This window comes from Takifugu flavidus, chromosome 7, assembly GCF_003711565.1.
Source record: "Takifugu flavidus isolate HTHZ2018 chromosome 7, ASM371156v2, whole genome shotgun sequence".
Classification (NCBI taxonomy): Eukaryota; Metazoa; Chordata; class Actinopteri; order Tetraodontiformes; family Tetraodontidae; genus Takifugu; species Takifugu flavidus.
Genome location: NC_079526.1, coordinates 9473368 through 9492304, shown reverse-complemented (window position 1 = coordinate 9492304; position 18937 = coordinate 9473368). Strand labels below are relative to the sequence as shown.

The window sequence follows — 18937 nt, the reverse complement described above, 5'->3', positions numbered from 1 at the left end:
TAAAGAAACTAAATGTTTTTGTTTTTCTTAGGACGTAAGACAAACGCAATACGTTAGTATCTCCAGTAGGTGGCAGTAGCGACCAACTGGACTCCTTTAACTAAAGAAGAAGGGCAACGCCTCCGCGCGGCGCCGCCCACTGCCGGGGCCTTTACTGTTTTGATTCACACGGGTTGACAGGGCAGACCTCTCAGGCTCGGCTATAAGACCGAGTGCTTGTTTTATACCGCCCTGGAACAGAAAAACGGCTTTAACGTTATTAAATAACGACAAGCAAGAGGTCGATTAAGCTGGCAGCTGTATATGACGCACGATTCCGCCCAGATGACATGGAGATCTCCGCGGAGGGAGAGGCGGAGGAGCGCAGGTAAGTGACAGCTGTGGCTAACGTACCCGGCTAACCTGACTTTTGCGAAATTTTCCTGAGATGCTATAAAAATAATTACCAAGAACGTTGTAACAACGCGGATTATTTTAGTCCGAGAGACTTTCCAGAAGAGAAATTTGAACGGTGAAGACGCAGTAGCAATCGCAGCAATGCTAGCCTAGGCTAACTCTACCTGTCATGGAATGACAGTTTTGGAAAAAACATTCTGTTTTCAAGATTTGTTGAATACTCTAAAAGTAAATTATAATCGCTTGATTAATTGGTTTAAGTTCAGTTATATGACCAAAGTTGCTTTTTAAGTTGTCGAGTGCTGTGAATGTGTCTATCGATACTCAAGCTGCATCAATTGTCGCCTTCGAGCAGTTTCTGTCTCGGTGATTTGGTTCACTTTTCCGTGTTTTACAGAAGATTATTACACATTTAGAACAATTTGATTATACCAGAACTGTGGTTTTTAGAATAGGAAGCATTGAGCAATTGCATTAATGTTGGTGCGCAGTAGGATATCATATCTATTTTGACCTTTCACACTAAACAGTGTTTTACTACATAAAAGTTGTGTCATTATCAGTGTCATTTTTTTAAACGTGGGAAATTTGAGGCATTATTTATGAGCCTTTTACGAGTTCCGTGACACGCCTTAAGACACTAGCACTCACAATTGAAAATACATTTAACTGACATTTAACTATTTTTCCTGGTGCATAATTTGCCTACATACGCAGCCAAACTTGTGGTATTGCTATAGAATACTGATGCCAAACATAGACAGACTTAAAGTTATTTTGCTGCTTCAAGGCATTGGGGATTTTAAAAACTATTATCACAGGATCTCTGCTTTATCCTATAATTCTATTGATTAATCTTATTTATCAGCATGTTACATGTTAAAGTCTTGGGAAAAGTTTATGTTAAATGCTGAAAAATCACTTTTTAATTCCAACTTTTGGTTTTTGTTTTGTGACTAATGGTTTTAATCACAAAATTGCTACCATCAGCACTTCTTTATCTCCTTCCTCATTCCTAAATGCTCTCCCTTTTGCTGGCCTCACTGTTTTTCTGATCCTCGCTTCTCTTTCCAGGAAGGAACACTGGAAGCTGCTGTCCAGCCTGAAGACCACAGTGGAGGGTCTTGTGTCCACCAATAACCCTAATGTGTGGTCACGTTATGGTGGGCTGCAGCGTCTGCACAAAGACTTGAACAACATCTTAAGCAATGGCCTGAAGAATGAACAGGTGAAGCTCTGACTGACAGCATTCACTATCTTTTTTGTCTAACTTTTTGTCATTACACAGTTAATAACCACTCACGCCGTTTGATGAGACCTGGTGGTATTTTGTGTAGAGCTTTCTAAAAACTTAATATTGGAATTTCTGACTCACATGTTGCGAATCTAGATTCGTCAGTGGACTTTCTAGAAGTTATATCTGCTCTTGATGTATGTTCTCAGAATTGTTGGTGATATCTTTAACTGCTGTTTATGTGACACAGGTGTACTACAAGCAAAGAGACTATTGGCCGTTTGTGTGGTGTGTCCGATACATTAGCCCACATCTCGCCTCACATGTGGAACAGGTACGCTCAGATCGACTGATCTGGCTTTATGTGCATTAGATGAAACCACAGCCAAAAGAAATAGATTTATGAAAGATCTACTTTTTGTAAGCTACACGGTTCACATGCGATAGGATTTTGGTGCATGGTGTTTTGGAAAAGTCCCTGTTTATATTTATCTTTGTGTTAATCTAACTGTGCTGGTCATATAGATAAGTCTAAGTCCATCAATAAGTCTGAAATGTTGACATTCACTTGTTTTCAGCTGAGCTGTGCAACAAAAGCACTGTATTCTTGAAGTTTATTTATATTCGTTACCCGGAGCAAGAATGTGCTCAGCCATGATGCAATGCAGTAGCTGTCATATGACAAGGGTTTGTGTTTGCAATACATTGGATTCTGTGTGTAAGTTATTTGCTGATTTGGCTTCTCTCTTTCCTCGTTCCACCTTTGGCGTATAGCCTGTTATCACCCTTCTTTTAACACATTTGATTTTTGACACTTTAAGTCGTACTGAATAACAGCAACGTCAAACTTTATGTTTGAAATAAACGTAACTACACATTCATACTCAGCCAGCCATTACCTGTTGTTCACACCTTTGGACTTCCTCTCTAATCTTGTTTGCTCTTTTCAGTTCAGTCACCTGGAGCCGGTACGCAGCAGTGGCATGAAGGTTGCCGGGGAAAGTTACAAAGCCGAGCGCTGGCTGCTCCACAGCTTACAGGTCCACATGCTGTCAGCTCAGCTCCGGCCTTTGCTCCGGCATCTGGAGCACACACGCAAATATTACAACGGTGAGTCTCGCTCTTAGGCTCCAGTGTAATAAAGAAGTCCCAATTGCTCTTCAGATTGACTTAATTTCTCCTAATATCCCACATGTTGTCCTTCATCTTTACTATTTCTACCCACATCTGCCTTTCAGATGATGCATTTCTGCTTAGTGAGCCTCATGTGATTGCCATGTTCCAGTGTCTGGAAGCTGTGGAGCAAAATAACCCAAAACTGCTGGCTCAAGTGGACACTGTTGGAGTAGGTCTAGTAAAATAACTTGATGACTAATCCACATCTGTCTGTATTTCACTTCTAACTTTCTTTTCTCGCTTGCCAGCTGTCCCCATTGAAGAGCCCACCAGTTCTGGGCCTGCTGAAGAGCCAGAGTCTGTGTGTGTTGCCAGGGGCTGGCGGGGCCTGGAGGAACTCTGACCCAGTTATCCGAGGGGAACATCTCAATCGCAGGCTGACCATGTCCAACTGCTCCCTGCAAGAAGCAGTCTGCAGCAACCACGACTCTAGGAACAGCACTGGAGTTGGATCTCATAACAGCATTAGCACAAGTGAGGAACTGATGTGGGGAAGTTTTAGAAAATTCAGTTAAATGCCTGCTTCCTCCGTCGCTTCCTGCTCTATTGCTAAAAAGTGGGGGTTGTGTCAATAGATGCATTAGAATTTTTTACAGTGACGTGAAGAAGAAAGCCTAACAGAAACTGTTGTGCTATATATACGTTATAGAGCAGTACTAGTGCAAGGTCAAAGGTCACCGTGCAGATAGTTGACCTCCCGTGAAGTTGTGTGTATTTACAGTTGATGAGGATTTGAAGATTTCACACTGAGTACATGTAGATAAGACAACGTGGTGATTTCTGTCGTTGGTGGTGGGGGTTGGGCTAGAGGAAATGGTACGATGGTGGAAACACAGCTGGTATTTGAATGCCCCGACACATGCACAGAGGCCTGATTGTCTGTAGGCACAGATGGGTATTGAAGAATGTGGCGATGCAGCCTCGGTGTCCCCAGCGGGCTGTGCCTGCTGTGAGGGAGAAAACCATTGTGCTTATTAACACATTTGAGAACATTTCTTGTCTTTTAAATAAAAACTGCTTCGTTATCTTTTCTCCTGAGCTCTAGGTACACAAACAGGAAAGAGAAGTTGGCCTCTAAGTGTAATTTCTGCTCACCTGACTTCACTTCTTCATATTGTTTTGACAGACCCTACCTGTCCAGCCAGCCACCTGGGAGACCCCTGGGTGTGTGTGGCCAGCCCAGAGGAGCATGAGCGAAGAGTGACGCCCCCTCCCGGCCCCACCTCTGTTCCTTGCATCTCCTTCACAGAATGTCACTCTCATCAGTCTCCTCAGCCTGATCCCGGGGACTCGGGTGATGGGGACTATGATGACGGGCCAGAGTACCTCGCCATTGGTAATTTAGGCAGTCGCCGCATCTCCCGAAGCTCCACCCACAGCAGTGACCAAAGTGAGCCCCAGGACCGGTCCCAGCAACAGGGGTCCAGGGCTCTTCATGCACAGAGACGGTCATCGTTTTCGGAAGGCCAGAAGGGGCCTGGATGGGGGACGCGAGGTCACACACGCTCCTTCTCTGACACGGGTATCAATAAAAAGCCCAGAAGTGGTAAGCAAATGTTGACCCGCTCACCTCTGCCCCTCTATCCAACCTTCTGTTGCTAATGTGTGCATTAACACTGTGATCTTCACCTTAGACAGACACCTTACAGCTGACGTGATGCAGTGATGTTATTTGGATAGTCTGTGATCCAAATAGATTGAGTTTTGTAATTTGGCTGATTTGGGCTGTTTTGTTTTGCTGATTTTTCTTTTAACAAATTCCTGGGATTTGAGTAATATGGTGTGAAACTTTCACTTCCTGCAGAGGATGGAAACAGCTTATTTCTTATTTTCTCTTTGCACAGTGTGCACTTTGAAGCAGCCTGAAGCCTCTCAGCCTTTGTAAAATAACTCTGCTCTGTCTGCTCACTGTTTTCTCTCAGCGAGTGATAACTTTCCTTCTGTATTTTCTCTCTGCTCTGTTTTTACTGTTGGTGCAAAGCAGAGGGCCCCCGAAAAATCACCATAATAATAGAGGACCCTGTCGCAGGTTGGCCGCGCGGTTCTCCATCATGACCCCTCACCTCTGTTTTCCCCCTGCATGCAGAAAACCGTTCTCTCCCCCCTCTCATTTACAGTCTTACCTTCAGCTCATGGTTTCTTTTCTTTGTTTGTTTGTCGTTGGTCAGCTTCACCCAACAAAGCTGCCACGTGCATATTTCTCATCAATCCCCTGCATTTTATTCAGTATATCTTTTTGTGTGTGAACGTGATGTTTTCAGTATTTTCAGATTATTGGTATCTTATGGCATCGCTGTATTGTTTTGATGTTTTATGAGTGGTAAAGCGACAGTGTTTAACATTTACATAACTTTATATCATATCGACGCAGTGGTGCCAGTTAAATCAGACAGCATGTAACTTGCTTTGGAAACAAATGAGGATATTTGGAGCAAATGAAAGATGTCAAAGTGTGATTCAGGGTTTACTTCAGCGGCTGTGATTTCTTTTAAATAGAATCGGCAGGAGATGAAGGTATAGTGGACTACAGTCCTTTCTCACCCCAGCGCAGTGATGGCAGCACCCCCAGTTCCCTCTACATGGAATCTTGTGAGTGTTTTCTCCTGATAGATGTGTGTTTAATACCAAATAAGTTTATCAAATGGAGCTGATATTTCCCTTCCTTGATATAAAGTTGTGATGGTGCCGACTGAGCCCCAAAGAATGTGGGGTTTTCTTTTCACTGTGTTTATACTGTGATCTCGCAGATGGCTCCCCGAGCAGCGGCGTGTCAGATGGGATGTTCAGGAAGCCGTCAAAAGGCCAGAGTCTCATCAGTTACCTGTCAGAGCAGGACTTTGGCAGCTGTGCAGACCTGGAGAAGGTCAGCCTGAGTTCACCCCAGCGCAGTTTAAAAGCACTTCAGCATTGTTCTGAGCCGTCTTTCTCTGGATTCCGCAGGAGAACGCCCATTTCAGCATTTCCGAGTCCCTCATTGCTGCCATTGAGCTGATGAAGTACAACCTGCGGCATCAGGAGGAGGGTGAGGAGGAGGGAGACAGCGACAGTGAGATCCAGCAGCTCAAGCAGAAGATTCGCCTGAGGAGGCAACAGATCCGACGCAGCCGCATGCTGCCGTCCGCAACCTCTCAGCGCGGTGAGGCCCCATTTAATAACTGTTAGAGGAAACCATGCCTCTCTTAAGGTTCTCTTTTGTGATATTTCCTTAATTCTAATTCTGGCAGTTCTCCACTCCACGGATAGTGGCGGCTCCAGGAGGAGCTCGCAGGAGTCGTGCCACGGCCTGTCTGACTCTGGCTCCGCAGAGGAGGTGGAGGAGTGCGAACTGCAAGGTATCCAGAGGGCTGGAGGAAACTGAAATGTGAAATGTTTGGACGTGATGTCAAAAAATCTCATATCTAAAACCATATTTGAGCCACTCTGACACATGTCATTGTATGTCCAACGGGTGCATTTATGATCATAATTCATACTCTTCTCACCACGCCGCCTTCATTTTAATCACAAGATCTGTCATTTAATCCAATTGAACGAGTCGTTTCTTACTAATTACATTGATCCTTCTGCCAGGGAAGTGAGCACATCACAGATTTAAGTGGTTCTGAGAGGGTTTGTTGGGCCAGGCAAAGCTTCGGCATTATTTTAGTCAGTTTTCATGAGGTCAAATCATTTTCGGTCACATTTACTTTGTGTTTGCCTCAATTTTCCAGCGCTGAACCTTTTTTGTCATGAATCGGGTGTTCCTAACTGCATGACTTGCGAGTACTGTATTTGTGTTGGATGTTGTACTGTTTGCCTGGATTTCGGTGGCGAGTTGAAAAATGTCTGTGTTTGTGGTGATGGTGGTGCTGAGTGTTAGTTTCTGTCTCTCAGATGGATGTGAGGGACACTCCCTGCTGGCGGTGTCACAGAATGGCCTCTCCCTGTCACTGGCCTCTCTCTTCTCAGGTATCTGCAGGCTTGCAGGATTCCTTAAATACATGCATGTGAATTGTTCTGTGGCAGTGATACCCTGAGAAGAAGCTCCCCTCAACACACACAGTGGCATACGTTCACAATAGCATACTAAAGGGTTTGCTGTTGCACTAGCGTTACCATCTGTGCGGATCCTCTGGTGAGCAGCTCAGATTTAGTGGTAGTTTGGAGTTGAGCCAGCAGTTGAGTTGAGCCTGACCCTCAGCATGTCTCCACTGGTGCCCAAGTGCTTCAGTGCTGCTGTGGACCAGCCTGTTTTACTGGTATAGTGTGTAGATGAGTGAAGAAACAAGTGGCAGATTTAGTTAGAACATCCATCCATCCATCCATCCATCCATCCATCCATCCATCCATCCATCCATCCATCCATCCATCCATCCATCCATCATCCATCCATCCATCCATCCATCCATCCATCCATCCATCCATATATTTCAATATAATCTGGAACTAACCCTAAATTACAGGTAGCAGTGGTACGTATATACTGGATACTACAGCATTTCCTTCTTGTTTATGAGGCCAAAGTAAAAAAGAAAAGCCAGGAGTTTCACAAACTCTGCCCTGCTTAAAAGGAAAGCAAGGACTATGAAACATTGAAACCTTTGTCACAAGAGAAAGCTGAGGAAACACACGCCTGTAGCTCATCCTGTCTCTGGGGCTCGATGTGTTTATAGAAAAAACTTCACAAAGGAAAGTCAGGCAACAGGACACTAGTTTAGTACAGCCTAGCCTGCAGTTCTGGGTCAATCCTCTGTCTGATTTGACTAAAGAATTACAGTCCAGGCAGATTACGTAGACTCTCTCCTGCTTTACCAACCCCCAACTGTTGCTGCTCAGCCACATGACACCACTCCTGCGTATCCTGTTCTTAAATATACATTTAGTGATGAGACCTCTGTCTGATTTAACATCTCTCTTCCTCACTAAACTGCTGCTGGGCTGTAGCCAATAGTGCTAACTGGCCATCTTATGATGAAGTCTTTGTTGTTGTTTTAGCTACAGTGCTTTTAGGACTTTTGTTTTTTCTTCTTACAGATGCAGACATAAAGCGGAGTGTTAGCTCTGGCAGCAGGTCTTTCCTCAGCTCGGACTCCATGTTAGTAGCAGCCGCAGTTTCTTCTTCTGCTCAAATGTTGTTTTCCCACAATTCCTATAATTGTATGAAATGTAAAATATGCTATCCAATTTTACTATTTTGGTCATTAAACTTGTCAATATGAAGTCCAGTCTGCATTTAATTTAAGGCCTTCAGACAAGTCACAAAGTTGAGGTTGAAGTGTTGAAGCTGTTGTGTATTTGCAGATCTAAGTCCTTCCTCCAGTCTAACTCGGCTGAGTCGGTAGCGATGGGTTTACTCAGACAGTTTGAGGGCATGCAGCTTCCTGCCGCCTCAGAGCTCGAGTGGCTGGTCCCAGAGCAAGACGCTCCACAGAAGGTTTGTGCATTTTCTATTACTTGGCACAGACTTTGACTAACCCATGTAGTAAATTCAAACTTTACAAAGTCTTTTAAAACAGCTCGAACTGACCCAAATGCTGCACGAAAGGGTGAACAGTAGAGGAAACAGGGGTTTGGGTCGAGAAGCGGAAGGTTGACGGTTCAAGCCTCAGACCGCCTGGGGCTGGTGGTCTGGGGCTTGAACTGTCAAGGGCTGGCGAGACATTCAGCTGTGAATCCTTCACATATGCAACTGGGATAGGCTCCAGCATCCTCCCCGTTACCCCGAAACAGATATGGTGGCCAGGGAAACAAAAACAACAAATCATCAAGAGATTTAAAAACAATCAACAACAATAAAATCTAAAAATCAATCAGGAGTGAGAACAAAACTGGGGGAATATGCTCATGTTTGTGTGTCCCAGTGTGGAGAAGGTCGGCTGCATTCTGCACAAGGTAATAAGGTAATAAGGTGCGTCCAGGCCAATGTAAAGTCGATTACAGTAATCCAGCTGTGTGTTATTAACGGCACGAGTCCAATTTAATAACAGCACTAATCTGGAGTAGTCACAGCAGCTTTGCCCGTCTGCTCTGTTCTCCTGCAGCTGCTGCCCATCCCCGACTCGCTGCCAATCTCACCCGATGATGGAGAACACGCAGACATCTACAAGCTGAGGATTAGAGTGCGAGGAAACCTGGAATGGGCGCCACCGCGACCACAAATCATCTTCAACATTCACCCTGCTCCCAAGTGAGTCAAAGCAGGAAGCATTTTTAACCTTTAACCCGTCTCCATGGTGACAGGAGGTTTTATTCTGTTTACAATTTTGTTCTCATGGTTTTTATGACGCCTGCACAGGTTGCTTGTTATCTAGAACAGGAGCTGCCATTAAATATTTAAGGGCGTTTTTTTGTTTGTTTCAAAGTTATGTTTCTGTAAAATAAAGAAATTGGCAACACTTCAGTCATGGTGAAAACCCAGATGAAAAAAACAAACCTGCATTTAAATTTACTACTTGATCAATGGTTCTGACAAGCTGACTCTGCCCATTAGGAGGAAAATAGTTGTTGCTAAGCAGAATTACCGCTGCGCTGGCTGTGGCACCCGCATTGACCCAGGTATGACTACCAAAGCCTTAAAGATAATCCCTTCATTTCAGCATATGTGTTTGAATTTAATTCCATCAGCCAAACAAGAACCAGACCCTGAATATTTGCATTTCAGTTCCCTGTTTCAGTTAGATTTCTGAGTGAGCAAACGTAACCTTTGCTGTCGTAAAAAGTGTCCTGTCCTCCTGTCCAGATTACATCAAGCGCCTGCGCTACTGTGAATACCTGGGCCGTTACTTCTGCCAGTGCTGCCACGAGAACGCGCAGGCGGTCGTTCCTGGCAGAGTGCTGAGGAAGTGGGACTTCAGCAAGTACTACATCAGCAACTTCGCCCGCGATCTGCTGAGCAAGATCGCGGGCGACCCGCTGTTCAACCTGAGCGACATCAACAGTGGGCTGTACAAGAAGGTCAAAGCTCTGGAGGCCGTCAGGGTGAGCTTGGGGAACAAAAACTGCACGATCCCTACGAAAATAACTTGTGTTTTTGTGTGAATCCCAGTATATGATGAATTAAAAGGATGTGTTTTCCTCTATGTCCTTCTTGTTTAGGTTTTTAGGACGCAGCTGTGTCACATGAAGAATCTCTTTAAGACCTGCCGCTTTGCTAAAGAGTAAGATTTCTGCCTGTTTGTGCCTTCATGTCTTTTGAAACTATCATCTCAAATGATGGATCGAAATCTGTGTGTGTTCTGTAGAGTGCTAGACAAGTTTGACATCCTGCCCGGTCACCTGACTGAGGACCTTCACCTCTTCTCCCTAAATGACCTCAACGCAGTGCGCAACGGCAATCTGGTTCCTCGCATGAAAGAGCTGCTTAAACTTGGTACCATGCATGTTGCTGGCTGTGTGGTAAGATCAGAACAATTCAGTTTTGAAGGACTATTATTATCATATCTGCATCGTTAGCTTTGTTTGCCCTCCTTATCTCCACAAAACTCCTCCTAAGTCTTTTGGTTTTTTATTGCAGTAGTAAAACAAAAGTTAGGTTCCTGTATAATAAGTGGCTCCGCCCACATTCCTGCCTTAACCATGTCTCTTTAAACATTCTGCAGCTGTGCCAGGCTAAAGGCTTTGTGTGTGAGTTCTGCGGCAATGAAAAGGACATCATCTTCCCCTTCCAGCTGCACAAGTGCCAACGCTGTGAAGGTGAGCACGCACCACTGGGGGCAGGCCTGGTTGGCCCCAGAAGCCCCGTTCCCCGTCCCTCCCTCCCACATATCTGGAGAGACTGGAAACCTCGCAGGCTGTCAAATGTCCTCTTGCGAGACATGAGAGAGGGGGAGGGAGGGGAGGAGGCTTCAGATGACTGCAAGAGTAGGGGGCCGTATCAGGTCTCCACTGATGGGAGTAAAGGTGATGTGGAGGAGCAGGAGGAGGCAGGAGGGGGAGAACTGGAGGTCGGGGGAGAGACGCAGGAGAAAGGAGGAGATGAGGGAGGAGGTGGGTATCGCAGGAAGGCTTACAGAAAACTAGGGGCCATGCTGGGGGAGCGAAGGGTACGGAGGGAGGCCAACCTGTTGAAGACGCTTCACATCGACAGACTGAAGAAGAGCTTCGGTAAAGGAGACAGCGACAGTGAAAGCATGGAGAGTCCAGAAGAAACGGCACAAGAGAGGAAGCACTTATGGAACATTCCCAAGTTAACGGTTTTTCCAAAAAGGAACAGAAAGGACGAAGGAATAGAGGAGGAGAAGGAGGACAAAGAGGGGAGGGAACTGGCCGAGGACGTTAAAGTGTCGGACAAATCAGCCGAAACAGAAAGATCCAGCGAAGAGAATCTCTCTGTCCTCAAACTGTTCAGAGCTCAAAAGATGTCTGCTGTTTTATCCAGAGGAAGGACAGAGGAGGAGGAGGAGGACAGAAGTGGAGAGAGTGATGGCAAGACAGAGAGAGGGGCGGAGGAGGGCGAGGCAACCATCGTTACCCGAAAAACCTGGAGAGGCCGTAAAACTCGGAGGGCCAGAAGAATAACCAGGGACAGGAAGATCAGGGATCTGATGGAGAGAGAGAACAAAGCAGAGGGTGGGGAGAGCACAGGAAGAGACGCTGGAGGCAGTGAGAGCAGCGGAGGGGACGAGGGCGGCCAGAGCCACACAGCGCTTCAGACCGAGGAGGGATAAAGGTCAAAGGTCGTGGGCAGGCAGGTTCAGGACGGGTGGAACTGACAGTATTTGGAACAGTGATTATTGCCACCTGCCATCCTGCGGAACCCACCTGATGTTGGGCTCCAAATGTCTCCAGAATTGTTCTCCTGGTTCAAAGACAAAGAAGAACAGACCCAATGTGGGAGAAGCCGTTTATTAGCTTTTCCTCTTCTGCCTATGGCTTTCCAGAGCCTCTCTGCTGCTGTGAACTGATCTCTGAGCTGTTCCTCGCGCTGCAGGGGTGTGGCTGTGTCCTCTCTTTGGTGGACTTTGGATGTTATTTGCGGGTCTTTAGTGCTGGAAGGCTTTGAAGGCCTTGGTGTGCGCGCTGCTGCGGCCGCCTGAGGGTTTTCTGTGTTCCTCCTCCAGGCTGCAGGGAGGACGCAGGTTGTTTGCTGCTCACGCGCATTTACATTTCATCTTATCCGTTTCCTTCAGAGTGGCTCATCAGGGTAGTTTTCCACAGAAATGTAAGGTGGAAACGTTCTGCTGTTAATTTATTTTCTTTCTTATTCAAAGGTGCCTCACCAGAGATGTGAGCGAGTGAACGTGTCATTGATTCGTTTAGTCCTCTACCTGCCTTTATTTAAGCTTTATGTGAATGTTGAATAAACACCTTTATAGAATTTTCCTTTCATTTTGTCCTTTTATTTTCAACAAAGAGTGAATCATCTGGGACAGGTCTGTTCCTGGATTGGGTCAGAACAGGTCTAAACCGGTTTAGGGTTGGGTTCCGCCAGTGTTTCAGGGATATTAGCTTCTTGCTTCGCCTCCTGTCCTCCTGCCTCCCGACGCTCTGTCTCCCAAGCTTTTATACTCTCCACCTCTCCCGGCCTCCCCTGGGCCTCTTTGTGATTGGCTGTGCCGTCAACGGGTTGCTGGCAAACTGGTTAAACTGGTTAAAGTTTGTGAACGCTGCGGCAGGCTTGTTTGTTTTCCCATCTCCTCCTCCGCTGAGTCTCATGAGCAGATGCACCAGTGACTGTTGTGACCTTGCTTTCTGCCTTTCACCCTCCAGAATGCCACGCGTGCTACCATCGCAGCTGCTTCCGAGCAGGGAAAGACTGCCCCCGATGCCAGCGGCTGGCAGAGCGGAGGGAGAGGATGACGCGGAAGAACATGGAGGAGCAGGAAGATGAGGGTGGAGGAACGTAACGCCGGTATGGAAACAAAGCAGGGTCTGGAAGAAGAGCACAACATGATTGTAGAGACTGAGCACCTCCTTTTCTGTTCCGGCTATTTCAGGGAGGAATTATTAGCTACATCTAGATTTTATGATGTCATTGCAGTGCCGATTGTGCAGCTGGTCCCACATCAGGTTTTTCTGTGTGTCCTGATTCTGTAGATGTCTGAGATGCATTCAGTGACCCTCACACAACATGCACTTTACTCTGACCAGCCATTTTTAGCCTGCGTTCTTTTGGAAGATTTATTAAAGATGTCTACTTTTTAAAAAGATTTTCTCTAATGTAACATATTTTCCGTATCAGTCGGTATTTAATTCTCAGAATCTATTAAATTGTATTTCCTGTCATACCTTTTGATGTGGCAACGAGTTTCGTGAAGCGGCGACACCTGGTGGCGTCGCTGAGGTAAATCCCAATTCTTGTTGAAAACTTTTATATGAAATGTCGCAGCAGGTGAGGGACTAAAGCTATTTATCCTCCTGAAAATCAACAGATGCTTGAATGACAACGATCCTCATTTTTACAGCTGTGGTCAAACTAATGTATTTAAGAGTTGAGTAAATATTTAATCACAGTTATATCAAGTTATATAAATTTACTCTACCAACTATTGCAGCTTTTGTCAAGTGCTTTAGCTTTTAATCTTTTTAATGACAAGAGCTCCTTTAAAAAAACAAAAAGCAAAAGCCAAGTAAACTTTTTGGATCTGCGAAACATTTAAGTGCTTTAACTTGATAACTTTAACTTAGAAAATACATAATGTTTTTAACAAATCTATAATAATCCTAAAATGATTGAGCTTTTAGGTTATTTTAGGTGTGTGTGCGCGCGCGTGCGTGCATTCACATGTGTAACTACTGGATGGTCTGCACGGCCTCGACTGCACTTGTCTCCTCGGATGTCGTAGGCAGCTAATTGCACTCATCTGCTGTGGTTGAGTGGAGTCGCCAACACTCTTCCGGATGCTTCTAGCATGTTTCCCGCTGAAATATTTCAGCTCTTTACCGAGACGTCAAGTCTTTAAAACTTAAACGTTGCGTCCAAAACTGAAGCCATCCATCAGCCATAGCTTCCATTTTCTTCTATTTCTGTTAATCTCCATCTTTATATAGTGTATACCCCCCCCAGCCCCTTACCCCATCCAGCATACAAGAACATTTTAATTCCTAATTAATGGCAACATTCGTACATGAATTCCTCCAGGAACACCCGACAATCAGTTAAATCACGCAACTCGCCAGTGGGACAGGATTGTTCGTGTGAGAAACAATAAAAAAAGAGCAAACTTCACTCTTGTCTTAAGATTAAGCAGCTGCTTTTAAATGACACACTGAATGAAGTGACACATCTCGAGTCTGCAGGGCCGCCTTGAAGCCAGAGGTGTGTGAAGGTGTCAGGTGCACTACAGTTTTTATTGTAACAAATGCGAATTATTGTGGTCATTTTTGTGTTGATTTGCCTTTTTTCGAGTTATGTTGACAATAAAAGACTGGCAAGACTGTTAATGGTTTGTTTGTTTTTTGTGTATTGCCTGGGAAGGTATTATAAGGTAATAATCTTAATTTGTATGAAAAATAAGATCCAAAAGCATCCTTCAGATGGTACGACTTAAATTTTTACAAATTTTTAGAGCACCTTAACAAAATATCCATAATGTCAAAAATTTAACATGAACACGCCAGGTAGAGGGTCATCTCATGGCTTCACCTGGTGGACATCTAACTGCACTACACTTTGGTATAAATGTGGCATTTAACACATGTTAGGAATATATAAATTACTATTTATACAATCCCATACAAACAAATACCCAAAAATATTTTGGCTGGAGTAAATTGTAAAATCTCATATTACTGTTATTATTAGTAGTGATCTTGTGTTTTTGTAAACTTGTGTAATTGTTTGACCGGGACTGTTAGTGTCAACATTAGATAAATGCCCAACTCAAGCTGCATATGAATTATTCCAGATCCAGATGGCAGTGATGGTGATGAAGGTGACTGTGATGAAGATGATGTAAAGACCAAAGAGGAAACGGTCTACCACCCTCCCGATCATCTCCCGTTCCTGCATCGAGTGGTTCCCCTGGAAGTGTTTGTCCACCTGGACGCGGATGGCGGCGAGATGTCGGCTCAGCTTCCTCAGTTCCTCCAAAACTGAGTCCTGGGTCGTCTTTTCCGCAGGAGAAGCGTCTGACAGTTCCTGAGGGCCTCTGACAGAGACGACGCCGGCAACAGACGAAGCTGGTTCTGAGACTAAGAAAACAAACATCAGCCTGTTTGAATGTGAAGACGTTTATTGTAATACTTATGAAACTATATGTTAAAAAAGAGTTCAGCTGCTCAAATGTTTTACACACCCACAGAATGAGTCCATCAGGGACAGATGCAATCCTCTTCACTGTCTTTGTGAATAATAAGAATTTACCTCCTGTGCCAGTAGCTGATGGGTTGAGGAAGACAGTGACTGCCCTCTTCTTCTTTAATGGAGGGAGACAAACCAAGATGGCCACATACTGTAGCACCAGGGTCCTGAGCCAGTCGGGGATGGCACCGTGGGAGGAACTTAACTGGATATGAGTGATTATAACAGTCTCCAGCAGGCTGGCCACCATCAGAGCCAGGCTGACAGAGAAGAAGACGTCTGTAAGAGACAAGGGTGGACAATCTGTAACATTCTCCAGAGAGAATGAGAGACAGGTGAGAAGACACATTACACACCCTTTCATTATCCTTCCATCAAGAGTGTGTTCACCGTCTCCACCTTTATTTGTTCTAAAATTGCTGGACCCCCTGTTGGAGCTCTTTTGGAGCAGTCCACCCCCTGAACTCTGACCCTACCCGGCCCCGGTAACAACCTGACGCTCTGTCCCCTGAAGGACAGGTGTAACCATTGCTGTGAACATTCTGTGTTTTTTTTTGGTTTGTTTGTTTGATTGATGCCGGAAGCCATCTCCCTCTGCATACATCAACTATTTTCTGTTTGTGGAAGGAGAAGGTGTTCATCAAACCAGAGAGGTTTTAAGACTGGCTCCCTCATCACTACATGATAAACTTAAAGGTTTTCCATTAAAACTGTTAAAAACTCACTGATCAGAGGCGTCTGGTTCCCGGTGACGGGCAGCAGGTCGTTCATGATGAGCAGGAAGACGGTATAACCCAGGATGAGGGTCATCTTGAAGGAGGAGCGGTCAACACTGTGGGGGGGCAACATGAAGCTAAAGATGTCGATTGTGACGAGGAAGCAGCTGGGGATCAGCAGGTTCACCACATAGTTGATGGGTTTACGCCTCAGGATGAGCTTTTGGTGGAAGAGACACACTTTAGTCAACTTAGTCGCCATAAATAGGTCTTTTCTTGACCGTTTTATCCCTACCAGGGTCTTGGGAGGCAGCAGGAGCCTATTGCAGCTGCATGGGTAGGGCAGGGTACAGCCCTTAAGGCGTCATTGCAGGGCCCTATGTGAGCATTTGGGTGGTTCAGTACCTTGCTCAAGGGGAGCTATGAATGTGTCCTGGCACCTCCCTTTTTATAGACTATAATCCAGCCCCAGTCATTAAAATGGTTACAGATGGCCTGGGACATCCCAAGTCCAAGTCTTCTCTCCACTAGATGGTGCCAAACCTTACGCCCACTGGATGTTTGAGCATCATGAAGCTTCATGTAATCAGTGTGCAGTCTTGGATATTGTTTTCCATGATGATGTTCTGCAATAGATACTTACAAAATATTTGATCTCCGAGTAATCATCTTTGCCCAGCGAGAGGGTGACAGGAGCTATTTCAATATCTGCAAGGTCCCACTCCCCGTTTGTCTCAAACACCTCTCTGGACTCCTGCAGGATGTCCTCAGCTGTTGAGCCTTGGCTCATTCTGATATCTGAAGCTTTAAAAACAAAGATATCAATGATTAGAATTAACAACAAAGCTCAGACCTTCTGATATATTCATGAAGTTTCACCGAAATGCACATAGGACCCAAAGGTCAGAGTGCAATTTTGGATGTCGAAGGGAAAAGTGTAGATGTCTAGTTTGCAGGAGCTGACCACCCTGATGGGTCTGTCATCGAATACACCACCCGTGTTGTTTAAGTACACATAAGGAGTTTCTGGAGATTTGTTCTCTTCCATGCTGGGGAAAAAACAGAAATTGAGGGAATTAATGGGAAAAGAATTCCAATATTAATTAGTAACAACACAAAAACAACCAATCGTTTTTGTAACCTACAACTCTGCAATGTGCACATCTGGGACCCAAATACTCTCACGAAGCACAGAAACTTTTTCAGTTCCACATTCTTGCACATCCCAGCTCAGTCCGTCAATATCCCATTCCTGCATCAAGCAATAGCAGAAAGATAAATCATGTAAAACATGTCACGTGCAGAAACTATATAACAGAAGGAAGCACATTAGATAAGGTAAGCTATAAAGCTGGTTGATCCTGTAAAGGGATTTATCACTGAAAACCTACCAGAACCTGCCAGATAAGCATGGTCAGGGTTTGGGATATTGGGTCCTGTGAGGGAAGCAATCGATAAATAGTCAGAGCAACAGCTGTCTTATAAGAATAAAGTGAAGGCCAGTGTGAGGACTCACCACTCCCAAAACTCCCACCACAGTTATATCCAAGGTGATGTTGAGCGGAGATGAAAAGTCCTTCACGGGACGGACCTGACGGTACGGAAACAGATCTTTTTCCAGGGCCGCAACCAGAGATCTGGGGGTCGGGCTGGTGCAGTTCAGCATGGCACCATAACCTGAGGAGCAGGATCAGAAATATGGGAGATAACTTTTATTGTACAATAATTATGCTCAGGCAGGTTTAAAGCCATTTATCAACCAGTATTTTACAGTTAACGTCAGAAGCTTCAATCTCCGTGTGTCCTAAAATAATATATTTTTGACCTTCTACTTTGATAAAAAAAATACCATCTCACTCACCCTGGATCAGCATGAAACAGAAAAATCTGAATTGTCCTTTGGTCATCATTGGTCTTGGTTCAGTTCTTAATCACATTTCAGGACACCGTAAGCTGAAAGCTCATCAGAAAGGACACCAGAGAAATGAAAAGTTTTATGATGATGTCTGTTACGCCTCACTGGCTAATATTGACTATCCTCTGAGAATCTTCTCCATGTCTTATTTGCTTTGAATGGTCCAACCCTGCATTAGACTAAATCAATCTTGTGAATTCTGAGGCAGATTCAAAACTGTAAACAAATGTTAGAACAACATTTTCATACCATGGTGAGACTTCGATAGTCGTCCCATCATCACAGCCACATCCTCAGATGAAAAGGTGTCATTTTTGCAATAAGGCTTCACTAAGCCTAACCCTAAACCTTAAAACAGGGGTGTCCAAACTTTTTGCAAAGAGGGCCAGATTTGATAACGTGAAGATGCCCGGGGGCCAGTAGATCCTTCTGATGTTTTTTTAACCAGAAAAGTTACATGCAAATGTGCACTATTATAAAACAATTTTTATTGTCACAATTCTCTTTATTTTTCAAATGGCAGTGTAACCAAATATAAGCCACTCAGGCAGACGTGAACAACTCTAAAAACACAATTCTGCCTTTAATTCACATCTGGAGAGTCAGATAACATTGAACACTGAACTGTATGGAATACCTTAAATTTCCATGAGTTTGATAAATGTAATGCAAAGTTGTCTGTTATCATTCAAGTTTAAAACAAGTAAATTTTGCTCTTGTCTTTTACAAGATCTACAAGAAAGGAGGAATTACATTTTAGTGATTTAATTATTCTGTTAGTGCCAGCGGGCCATAAATAATACATTGTAAGACTGAAGTTGCGGGCCATATGAAATCTTACCGCGGGCCGTGATTGGCCCCCGGGCCGGACTTTGGACATGCCTGCCTTAAACCCTAACCCTAACCCGAAAACTTAAACCCTAACCCTAACCCTAACCCTAACCCTAACTGTCCAATGTGCCAATCGATGGTTTTTATGTAAGGCTTGCCTTGATGTTATGAGTAATGTGAGAGCTTTATCTCTGATGCGGTAAAGCTTTAAATTTCATGAAACATCATCAGTAGTTTCCCTTTGAGTCATGCAATTTAAACAAATTTAAATTATTTTATTTTTTTAAGAAAAATGGGATGAAACAAATTCACAATTCGCAGAACACTTTTACCATCGCTAATGAAAATTAACAAATAGGACAAATTTGCACTGATATAACTTCCAGATCACTTCCAGTCATCCATTTCTGTCAAATTTCTCCTCTTTAAAATTTCATTTTAGAGTCTGT

The 18937-nt window shown here is 44.5% G+C and overlaps 2 protein-coding genes across 5 annotated transcripts; one reads left to right on the top strand and one right to left on the bottom strand.

The window, feature by feature from the left end:
• Positions 1-112: 112 nt before the first annotated feature.
• Positions 113-14167, top strand: rubcn (rubicon autophagy regulator). 3 transcript variants are annotated; one of them, XM_057037221.1, is made up of 22 exons: positions 113-367; positions 1471-1624; positions 1881-1964; positions 2581-2740; positions 2869-2975; positions 3055-3280; positions 3933-4352; positions 4791-4835; positions 5303-5395; positions 5554-5669; positions 5747-5942; positions 6031-6138; positions 6680-6754; positions 7820-7880; positions 8087-8219; positions 8827-8972; positions 9276-9340; positions 9525-9763; positions 9881-9942; positions 10027-10180; positions 10384-10477; positions 12494-14167. In XM_057037221.1, the coding sequence occupies exons 1-22, from the start codon at positions 330-332 to the stop codon at positions 12628-12630; spliced, it is 2913 nt and encodes a 970-aa protein (XP_056893201.1). In that variant the 5' UTR covers positions 113-329; the 3' UTR covers positions 12631-14167. The 3 variants fall into 3 exon arrangements, with proteins under 3 accessions (XP_056893201.1, XP_056893203.1, XP_056893202.1); XM_057037223.1 differs by lacking the exon at positions 6680-6754 and having other exon boundaries at positions 140-367; XM_057037222.1 differs by lacking the exon at positions 4791-4835 and having other exon boundaries at positions 141-367.
• Positions 13967-17827, bottom strand: LOC130528184 (5-hydroxytryptamine receptor 3A-like). Of its 2 annotated transcripts, XM_057037228.1 has the most exons (9): positions 17604-17818; positions 17259-17419; positions 17134-17178; positions 16888-16994; positions 16622-16791; positions 16386-16546; positions 15752-15962; positions 15090-15305; positions 13967-14917 (listed from the first exon to the last, which is right to left on the bottom strand). In XM_057037228.1, the coding sequence occupies exons 1-9, from the start codon at positions 17650-17652 to the stop codon at positions 14607-14609; spliced, it is 1431 nt and encodes a 476-aa protein (XP_056893208.1). In that variant the 5' UTR covers positions 17653-17818; the 3' UTR covers positions 13967-14606. The 2 variants fall into 2 exon arrangements, with proteins under 2 accessions (XP_056893208.1, XP_056893209.1); XM_057037229.1 differs by lacking the exon at positions 17134-17178 and having other exon boundaries at positions 17604-17827.
• Between the last annotated feature and the right edge of the window lie 1110 nt (positions 17828-18937).